Source organism: Mus caroli, unplaced genomic scaffold, assembly GCF_978045245.1.
Source record: "Mus caroli unplaced genomic scaffold, Mus_caroli_1 scaffold_16, whole genome shotgun sequence".
In the NCBI taxonomy this organism is placed as follows: domain Eukaryota; kingdom Metazoa; phylum Chordata; class Mammalia; order Rodentia; family Muridae; genus Mus; species Mus caroli.
The window spans coordinates 21,809,037-21,819,245 of record NW_028227271.1 but is presented as its reverse complement, the minus strand read 5'-3'; the positions used below and the strand labels follow the sequence as shown (position 1 = coordinate 21,819,245).

General features: G+C 51.6%; 2 protein-coding genes and 1 pseudogene across 3 annotated transcripts; all 3 read left to right on the top strand.

Annotated features, from left to right (window-relative positions):
• Positions 1-643: 643 nt before the first annotated feature.
• Pheta2 (PH domain containing endocytic trafficking adaptor 2) lies at positions 644-5,825 on the top strand. The gene is made up of 2 exons (XM_085831355.1): positions 644-704; positions 3,111-5,825. The coding sequence occupies exon 2, from the start codon at positions 3,327-3,329 to the stop codon at positions 4,104-4,106; it is 780 nt and encodes a 259-aa protein (XP_085687481.1). The 5' UTR covers positions 644-704; positions 3,111-3,326; the 3' UTR covers positions 4,107-5,825.
• LOC115029428 (5S ribosomal RNA) lies at positions 2,715-2,833 on the top strand (annotated as a pseudogene).
• Positions 5,826-6,499: 674 nt separating the features above from the next.
• On the top strand, positions 6,500-9,692 carry Smdt1 (single-pass membrane protein with aspartate rich tail 1). 2 transcript variants are annotated; one of them, XM_021183760.2, is made up of 3 exons: positions 6,500-6,808; positions 8,526-8,666; positions 9,468-9,692. In XM_021183760.2, exons 1-2 carry the CDS (start codon positions 6,536-6,538, stop codon positions 8,661-8,663), a joined length of 411 nt encoding a protein of 136 aa, XP_021039419.1. In that variant the 5' UTR covers positions 6,500-6,535; the 3' UTR covers positions 8,664-8,666; positions 9,468-9,692. The 2 variants fall into 2 exon arrangements, with proteins under 2 accessions (XP_021039419.1, XP_021039420.1); XM_021183761.3 differs by having other exon boundaries at positions 6,576-6,857.
• The last annotated feature ends 517 nt before the right edge of the window (positions 9,693-10,209 follow it).

The following is a 10,209-nucleotide window of genomic DNA, read 5'->3' as shown; positions in this document are numbered from 1 at the left end:
GTGTTTCTAAACCCCACCCTCTACCTTTTGACCTTATTCCCTGCCGTCATCTTCCTCATTGCCCTCCTTATGGCCCCTCAAACACAGCCTTTGAAACAACTGTGCCTTCTGCTTAGAATGCACTTCTAGATATGGGCATAGCTGACACCCTCATTTCCTTTAATTATATGTCCAAGTGAGGTCTACTCTGCCCATTCTTCTATTTAAAACCGGCAAGCTCTCCCCTCCCTCCTCAGGAAACCCATGCTATATTCTCCCCTTACCCACCCTCCTGCGACCTTCACCTTGTAACACATTTACTCTAGTGGATACTACTAGTTGAAGAAAAGTTAGTGAACATCGCTGCCACCAACCACCGCACTCCCCACTTAAAACATCCAGCAAAACTCAGAATGTAGGGTATGCTTGTTTATATTGTGAGGTCAGGGAGGAGACCTCAGAGCGGACAGCTGAGACCTAAATGTCAAAGAGCTCTGAGTGGGGGTAGGGTGAGAGGGGAGGGCCGTCTGGGCTTCAGGAACTGCAAAGCAAGGGTTGAGGTGGGAATCCACAGAGCCCTTGGGCAGGCAGGCATTTGAACACACTTGCCTTTAGGGCGACTACGGGGAATCCTGGTCTCCTATCTTATGAGTGCTTTCCTGCAGTCTTCCCTGCAAGCCTATGGACAGACTCCAGGACCACAAGTGGACTGCAGACCCGCGTTGGTGGGTGATAGAAGCCGAAATGGCCAATATCTAGAGGTAGAGATGGGGCTAAGCCAAAGACTTGGTTGAGAACCTTAGCAGGGTTTTGCAGGCTGTGTAGGAGCTCGCTTTAGGAAGCGCCCTATCTGATGATTTGTCTGGTTTGGCTCTGCACGCGCGAGAGGGAAGAGGGGGGCGGATCGGGGAGATACTGGATGGGCTGTAAGGGGAAACTTTTAGGGGAAAAAGAGCACTCCGAATTCTTCTTCGGTGTAGAGCTGGAGGCCTGTGGGTAGCCTGAGGTTGGGCTTGGGGTTCGAGACGACCCCTCACCGACGAGTCCTGTGGCGCAGGCAGGTCCCCACCTTCCAGGGCCTCAGTTTCCCTCCAATATGCGAGCCGAGGCGACTTTGCGGATCCGGAGGCCTGGTGGGTACTGGGCGGGGAGCGGCCGGGGCGGTACCCCGAGCCTCCCGGGCGGGGTCTCCCGGCTCCTGTGGCCACGTTTGCGACCTGGGCGGAGGCGCGGGGTTCAGAGCGAGAAAGCCCAGGGGGCGACAGCATCGCACCCGACGGGCCAGGCCCTCGGGCGCCAGAGGTGAGAGCCGGTCAGGCGGGCTCCGGGAGGAGGTGACCAGGAGGGCGTGGCCGTGGACGTGGCTGGAAAGCCCGGGCGGGATCCAGGGGACCCAGGCACCAGCAGGGCTGCCGGAGGGAGAGACCGCGGCCGCAGGCGTGCGTGGACTCAGCCCCTCCTTGGGGCCCACAAAGGGCAGCGGCTAGAACGGCCTTCCTCTATTCCAGGCCTGCTTGTTTCTCTCTCTTTGGAGCCCTTCTTCCCCTCCCGCCTCCTGGCTACGTTTTTTATCACTCACTACTTGATTAATTCATTATTTATTTAATTGTATTTGCTTACGGAGTGTCTCTTTTGCTGGAAAGTAGATTTCAGGAGGACGGGGACCTAGTTGCATTCGCATTCCTACAAATTCAGCAAGTCTGCACAGGGCTGATTACTGGCGATTTAACCACTCTAGATGTCCTGCAAATAGGGAGGGGAGGGGATGTGGAAAGAGTGTGGTGCGCGAAAGGAAAAAAGCCAAATTCGACCTTTGGGTACATCGGTAATCAGGAGACATCTCCCAATATCGTGGTGACGAAATCCCATAGGGACAGCCAGGAAATCTTGACTGCACTTAACTGACTTACCTAGCACCAGGGAGCCTAGAATTACAGTCAAGAGACAGTGGGCCAAGACATACAGGGAACTTCAGTTGCCCTACGGGATGAGCAGGTTATGAAAAGGAGGAGCGCTTCTGGCAAGAGGCTGCCCTTTTACTGGGGCCCTGAAGTTAGATCTGTTCTCACGTTCTTTTGAGAACCGTTTTGCAGGCTCTCTGGAAACCATGCGGCTGAGCTGTGTGGTTAGATAAGAGGCCACCCTGTCCCCTTCTGTGGACTCCGCTGATAAGTGTGTCACCAACAAGGCCCCACATAGAAGGTATAAGAGCAAGTGCCGACTCTTCCTCATATGACCCTTGCCAGTTCAGCTGTATAGGAATCTTGCAGCACCAGAATTTAGTGGGTATGTCTTCAGTGCCCCAGGACACACCGCTGGGGTTTACAGAGCGGGTCCCATTCGCCCCTGGTCACCTCCTCCCATTCGCCCCTGGTCACCTCCTTCCGGAGCCCGCCTGGCCCTCCTCTGGTGCTCGTTGGTGCAATGTGGTTACCCCTAGGAGGTCTCGGTCACTGGCCTGTCCCTCCCCTGCTTCCATCTGGCTCTGAAATGTGGGCTGGATACCACTGGGGGCTAGTAGGGGCTCAGGAAAGTCGTGGGCTCCCTGGAGGTTGAGCTTACACTGCAGTGAGGGGCCCCATGTTTAGGATGTTTGAAGCACAAAAGTGTCTTTGGGTCTAGGGTCCCTTTCATCCCACCCCGGGGGTTATTTCTTTGGGTTAAAAAAAATGTCAAAAGGAATATCCAGGTTAGCCAGGGATATGGCATGACCCAGTCTGAAAGCCATGATTAAAAACTACGGCCATACCACCCTGAACACGACTGATCTCGTCTGATCTTGGAAGCTAAGCAGGACCGGGCCTGGTTAGTATTTGGATGGGAGACCAACAGGGAATACTGGGTGCTGTATGCTTAAAACAAACAAACAAACACTCAGAACAGCTGGGGCTCCCTGTGCTCAGGGCCCCTGCCTTCAAAACCTAGCATGATGGAAGCTGAGCATGGGGTAGGTATGCAGGAAGCACTGGGCAGATGGGGACAGTCAGCTCAGAAGCTGAATTCAGATCATCCATCCTTGGCTACATAGTGAGTTCAAGAGCAAGCAGCCTGGGCTATGAGACTCTGTCTTCAAACAAACAAAGCACCATGTTGGGCTCTTCTGATATAACTATTCTCTTTTTTTGTTACAGTTTTTTGATGTCCAGGTTCTTTTTTTTTTTAATTTTTTTGGTGACCCTTATATGACTTTTGAGATGAAAGGCAAGGAAGACTAGTCCTTCAGCTGAAGTCTGAGAACTGCAGGAACATAGTCTGTAGGTGCCACAGGACTGGGCTGCTGGTCTTCTGAGCTGGGTCCTTCCCTGCCGGTGCTACCATCTCTCTACCTCACCGTTCTCGTGGGAGCCATGAAGCTGAACAAGAGGAGTGTGGCCCACTATGCGCTGAGTGATTCTCCGGCAGACCACACTGGCTTCCTGCGTAGTTGGGGAGGACCAGGTTCCCCACCCACTCCCAGTGGCACTGGCCGAAGATACTGGTTTGTTCTCAAGGGCAATCTGCTTTTCTCTTTCGAGAGTAGAGAGAGCAGGGTCCCGCTGAGTCTTGTGGTATTGGAAGGCTGCACGGTGGAGCTGGCCGAGGCTCCTGTACCCGAGGAGTTCGCCTTCGCTATTCGCTTTGATGCCCCTGGAGTGCGCCCACACCTGCTGGCAGCAGATGGGCAGGCTGCCCAAGAGGCATGGGTGAAGGCACTGTCCCGAGCCAGCTTTGGCTACATGCGACTTGTGGTGCGAGAATTGGAGAGCCAGTTGCAGGATGCCCGTCAGAGCCTGGCCTTGCATCGCTGTGCATCCCAGAGGGCTGTTGCCAGTTGTAGTAAATCTCAGGCTCCTGACCACCGAGCTCCAGACCCTGAGAATGGCCACTTTCTCTCCAGGGACCGCAGTTCCATTGGTACTGTGGAAGAAAGGGGGATCCGGCCAATAGGTCGGGATTTGACCGAGTGGGAGTTACAGGGCCCTGCTAGCCTCCTCCTAAGCATGGGACAGAGCCCCGTGTCCCCTGAGAGCTCCTGTTTCTCTACCCTGCATGACTGGTATGGGAAGGAGATCATGGAGCTGAGGCGAGGGTGGCAGCAAAGGGCCAAAGGGAGCCAGCCAGAGAACAAGTCACAGAATAGGCCCTGAGCCAGAGCCCTGTAAGCTATGGCCCTGTCCTGCTGGTCAGGATGCCGGGGTCAGAACATCAGGGGTTAAATATTTACTCATTTACCAGGTTACTGTGTGTGTGTTCCCCTGCTCTGTAGACTTTCTCTAGCTTCCAGATCCTCCCTTCTCGCTGGCATGAACTGAAGCATCATGACTCCCTACTTATTTTCTGAGGTCTAGAAAGGCCAGGTGGTTGATGGGAAGATAATATAATTCAGGAAGGGGGGCTCTGCTCTCTAGCCATAAAGAACAACACAAGAAGTCTTGGGCATCTCCATGCCAGAGGTGACAGGAAGTGGCTTGAAGACTGACATCGTTGTAGCTTGGGCAGGGCTCTCTGTAGGAGAAGGTCTTTAGGTGCTAAAGAGGGATTTGTCCTCTCTCCCGCTGCTGCCCTGTCCATGTATAGTGCTGGACATTGCCCGCAGGGAGGCAGGCAGCCTTTAATATAGAAGAGCTGACCTGTCGTCATGGCCACTTGTAGGGACTCTTGTTACCTAGCCCGCTTGCTCCTAAGGCTTGTCTGCTGAGGGCTCTCATAGCTACTCTGTCCCGTGTCATTCCAAGTATCTTTTTCTTTAGTTCTAAAGTCAAATGGCTAGGTCTACAGAGCCAGAAACCAGGCCCATCTGTCCCCTTTATATAGATGTAGTGACAGAGGCTGTGGCTCAATAGAGATGTATACCGTTCCCAAACAAAATCGGACTCTTCCTGACCTCCCTCTTCTCCCTATCTGGGGCCTTGGGGCAGCCTGACCCAAATCCAACAAGGCCTAAAGGCTGGATTTTGCCTCCAGGAGACTTGAGTTCTATGGTTCCTCTGGTCAGGGCCATGTTTCCAAGCCTGCTTGTAACCTCATAGCCAGCTGCCCTCACTGTACACACAGGTACCTTTGCTAAGTTTCTTGTCATGAAAGACCCACAACGTGAGGACTCCCTCACGTTCTGACTCAGGAGAGGCGACACCCCAAAATCACCCACAAGAAACGGTCTTGCTGCAACTTGCAAGAGGATTTTTATTCGAGAGCGTTCTCGGGCCCATGGTCATACACCACGCAGGGGTAGAGGACCATGGCGCCCCGAGTAGCTGAGTAAGGGGGTATTTAAAGGAAGAAACCACAATTCATGGAGGTGGGGAGGGCGTTGTTGGAAAATACCAAAAATACCAGTTAAGAGTCACAAGGAAGTATAAAGTCACAAGTGTCAGGTTATCTCTCAAGACAGTTTCTAAGAGCCCCTAACAATCTAAGAGCCCCTAAAGATAGCACATTTGCATTGCAGGTTCCAGTAATGGTCAGGGTGCCATTCTTTGAATTGAACCCAGGAAGAGGGTAGGTGGAGGAATGTTGCTATCTGTTTTATGACCAGTACCTGGAGCACTAAGCCACAAAGGCTACACTCCCAAGCCTGGGCCCAAAAGCCTCGAATTTTGTTTTTACTTTGCTATACTGTTTTAATACTTCTTCATAATACTTCTTCAGTCACAGTAGTTAGTGTTTGTTCTTTTAATAGTTTTGGTTTTTGGAGACCAAGTCTTTGTAGCCCACGCAGGTCTGGAACTCCTTAGCATTGCAACCTGCTGGGATTATAGATAGGAGCGTCACACCACACTTGGTTTTGGTGTTTGTTTTGCAGCAGGACCTGGTGGAAAGGCCTGTTAGCCTCCCCTCCCCCCTTCCCTTTATAACCAGAACGGTAAAGTTCCCACGGTTGGTAGCAAAGAGGTGGAGGAGGACCAGGAGTTCAAAAGCATCCTTGACAACACCGTGAGTTTTTGGCTACACTGGGCTACGTGTGAGCCCCTCTCAGAAAGTTATTCATTTTGGTTATTACAATCAGCGTGTTATAAATGAAGAATCAGGAGCCAGAGTTGCAAAGCCGGTGTCTGAGGCTAGCAATTGAGTCCTGGTACCTGGCTTGGTGGTACAACATCCATCAGGCCAATCCGTCTATTTGCTTGTTCCCTAGACCTGTAGGGGAAGTCCGCTGTCCACTGCACCCGTTGTACCAATGTCCACAGAAACCAGGAGCTATTGTTGATTTTTTTCGCTGCACTACGTAGCTCTGGCTGTCCTGGAACTTACAGGATTTGAACTTACAGAGATCCTCCTGCCTCTGCATCCCAAGTGGTGTAAGATTAAAGGTGTGCGCCACTTCGCCCAGCTTTTTGTTAACTTTTTGTTACCGTTTTTTTTTTCTTTTTTAATATATATATATATAAATTCAGATACCAAGTAGGGTTTTTCATTACACATTCTGGTTCCTTAATTCAAGTCTTCCCGAGGTGAGGGGCGGGAACACCTACAAAGGGAGCCCTGGCGGCCCCGCCCTCTGGAGCCCGGGAGGGGCGTCCTTCTCCCAACGTCACCACGTCGTCCGGGCGCCGAGGACTTTCCCACCGGCATATGAATGCGTGCTCTGCGCAGGCGGGAGGGCCGTGCTTCCCGTGTGTGTCACGAGTCTCGCGAGTTTTGGAGACAGAGTTTCTGCCAGAGGCCGCCTTGGATGCGTGGGGTGTGGCTCCCGGCGAGGGGCGGAGCTGGAGATGGCGTCCACGGCGGCTCGGCGGCTGGCCTGGGTTGCAGTCCGACCCGGGGCTCTCTGGAGCGGGCCGAGGGGGAGGAGCGGTGGCGATGTCAACACCGTACCGGGCAGCTCAGGTCTCAGCCAGGTACCGTCGAGGTCAGTCATCGTCACTCGCAGCGGCGCCATTTTGCCCAAGCCGGTGAAAGTGAGTGTCTGTCTTGAGGCGGGGCGAAGGGATTGAGGCCGGTCATTGGGGGAGTGCATGTGACCTGTCGTGATTGACAGGCGCAGAGGCCAATCATAGTACTGGCATAGACTGGACCGGACATAGGACTCAATTTGTGCAGCTGGGTTTTGCTGACTTTGACAGGTGGAGGAAAATGTTTCCATAAAACTCACTGTTAAGCTGGGTTCCTGGACACAGGAGCTGGAGGGCAGCAGCGAAATGTGCAATTTCTTACCTTGAGGGACATAATGACCTATTTCTTCAGGGTCAGAAGAAAGGCTTTGTGTCGATTTATACAAGACATGCAATCTCTGCCTCAAAGGTGATGGGATAAAACAATCCTGAGAGCTGGAGAGATGGCCCAGAGCTTAAGAACTCTGACTGCTCTTCCAGAGGACCCAGGTTTAACTCCCATCACCCACAGGACAGCTACAACTATCTGTAACTTTTAAGATCTGACATCTTCGCATAGACATACACGAGGAGGCAAAATAACAATGCACATAAAATAAAGATAAATTACTGAAAGAGTGGGAAGGGAATGCGGAAGTAATGTACTTAGTAAAAAGGAAACGAAGGAGAACGGATAAGGGGATGTGGAAGCAGGACCTTCTGTCCTGAGGAATGTGCAGGTTTTACAGATGGAAGTCAGGGCAGAGCCCTAAAGCCAGCCTCCAAAGCTGGGAGTTAGGTCTTGACAACCAGAGACCACATTCTGGTTTTTCCATACTTGAACTCTTGTCACTTGCCCTCGGTACCCCAAAGGAAAAATGGAAAGTCTCTTATATCAAAGGTACGCTTTTTGACTGCATGGCTGTGTGGAGTCGAAGGGAAAACAAAAGTCTTTAGAGCAAGCCTGAGCTGTAACAGTTGACCCCAGTCAGGGTTCCAGCGAGAAGCAAAATGTGCAGCTACTGTATAAAAAGTCACAGCTAGGGGAAACAGGAAGCTAATACCGGCGAAATCTCATTGGAGTTCCTTCAGTCCATATTGCCTTTGCGAGTTTTTAACATTCACTGTGAAGTAAGGTTGTTCAGCAGCAGGAACCAGTTAGAAGAGGAGGTGAGAGACCCCGTCAGTGCACACACCTCCTCCTAACTCCATGTTTATTTTATGTGTATGGGTGTTTTGCCTGCATGTATGTCTGTGTAGCACTTAAGTGCCACATACCCGCAGATGCTCGAAGAGACTGTGCCATATTTGGAACTGGAGTTACTTGCGTGTGAGAGGCTACGTGGGCGCTGAGAACCAGACCTGGGTCCTGTAGAAGTGCTATCAGTGCTCCTCACCACTGGATCATCCCTCCAGCCCCGGAACTCACTTTTGGGTGTAGAGAGCTGGTTAGAGCCCAGCCAGCCTAGTGTTCTCACCCAACTGTGTATGGTTCTTGCAAGGAATTAGCTTGTTTGGCCCCTAATTTTGAGTTGCTTAGTTTCCTAAATTTAGTTTAGCTTTATGTTTTTCTTTCTGATATCGATTTTGGTGGCCATAAAACTCACTTTGTCTCTTCGTTGCTCTGAGTTTCTTCAAAGACTTTAAAAATCAAGTGGTGTGGGGGTCAGTAGTCCACTGGAGGCAAGGCCCTGCAGGCGGGGGCTTGGGCGCAGCCACTGGTCCCCCGGAGTGCACGCATTCTTCTCTCTGCAGATGTCCTTTGGGCTTCTCCGAGTATTCTCCATTGTGATCCCCTTTCTCTATGTCGGGACGCTCATCAGCAAGAACTTCGCTGCGCTGCTCGAGGAGCATGACATTTTTGTCCCAGAAGATGACGACGACGACGATTAACAGGTAATCCTTGCCCTTCTTGTAAACGGGCAGAAGCAGCAGGCGGATGATCTGCTCTGTGGTGCTCTGGCCTGCGGCACCATCTGAACCCTCAGGGCAGGAGCAGCAGTGGGTTCAGCACTCGAGACTTACTCTCTCTCATGTTGGATGACTTCCACTCCCACTAGGTTAAGGTCCTCAGTGGCCTCTTCATTGTCCTTGATGGACCTTCAGTCAACTGACATTCTCTTGATGACTTAATGTGCTTTTTATTTTATGAAGTCATGCAATCTCTGCCTCAGAGATGGAGGGATAAAACAGCGAATGATGATGGAGAGGAAAGGGAATGCAGAAGATACCAGTAAGGAGGAGATGGGCAAAGGGTGTTCCAGGAAGGCATCCCACAGGAACTCTCACTTCCTGCTTTACATTGTTAAAGCTGCTGTGTCTCCCCCTCCCCCGCTGTTTGAGTTACCCACATCCTTACCCATCTCCAAGTATTGGCCCATCCTCCTTCCACCGTGTAACCCTGTCTGTCATCTTCCTTTACCCTCCTATTTGGAAGTGACTGCTGCTAAAGCCTGGTGTGGGATCTTGAGCTTTTGTGATCCCAGCACTGCAGAAGTAGAGGGGGTTAACGGGAAAGCTTATCTCAGAAAAGAGAAGTGCCCCAGGCCTGGTGGCACAGAGCAGTAATCCCAGCACTGGGGAGGTAGAGGCAGGAACACCAGAACTTCAAGATCCTCCTTGGCTACAGTGGGTTTGAGACTACTCTGGGCTGTGCGAGGCGGTCTGACAAGTGACTGATGCACGCCTTTCTTACAGGGCACAGGAGCACAGGAGAAAGCACTGATGACGTGGTGACATGCTCAGCTCCCTCCCTGTCGGCAGAAGGGTCAAGGAAAGCCCTCAGCCTCACCTCCTCATGGTTTGTGACAAGAGCCCAGACTCCTGTGCTTTGGGAGGCTCCCTCACGGCTGTCCACAGAGTACTGGAAATAACAAGCAAGCAAATTAGGAGTGTATAATAAATGAGTCATGTATGATGAAAGGTCGTCCCCATTTCTCACTCCCAGCAGGCTTGGTTGCACTTTATTGTCTTTTCCATGTATAAGAAGCACCTGGTGTAGAGCCAGGACATCCAGGCTATTGTACAACCACAAAGGCGATTGAGCAGGACTGAGATCTTCTTTCCTTTAAAATGATTAACTATGTATCTGTTTTCAGGTGCTCTTGGAGGCAGCATTCCCCCTAAAGCTGGAGTTAAAGGTTATTATGGATTCCTTGATGTGGGTGCTGGGAACTAACTCTGGTCCTCTGCAAGAGCAGCAAGTGCCCTTAACCACTGAGCCATCTTTCCACACACACCCTCCCCTGACTTGAAATTTTTCTACTTTCCATAAGTTCAGGAGAAACTTGTCTCAAAGCCACTTATGCCTGGAAGGGTGGCCATGTGCTGATCACGCAAAGCTTTGTTAACTACTTAGTAGAATTTTTTATAACACTTGGGACCCTGGGGGGTAGGGGTGGGGAGGAGGATCCCTGGTGCTGTGGGGTCATTCAGTAAT

What these genes read in the sequence shown, in the direction of transcription:
- Smdt1 (XM_021183760.2), top strand. Translation starts at nt 6,536, where the DNA reads ATGCGTGCTCTGCGCAGGCGGGAGGGCCGTGCTTCCCGTGTGTGTCAC. An exon ending in CTCAGCCAGGTACCGTCGAG is followed by an intron (nt 6,809 to 8,525) that starts GTCAGTCATCGT and finishes TTCTCTCTGCAG; the next exon opens with ATGTCCTTTGGGCTTCTCCG.
- Pheta2 (XM_085831355.1), top strand. Translation starts at nt 3,327, where the DNA reads ATGAAGCTGAACAAGAGGAGTGTGGCCCACTATGCGCTGAGTGATTCT.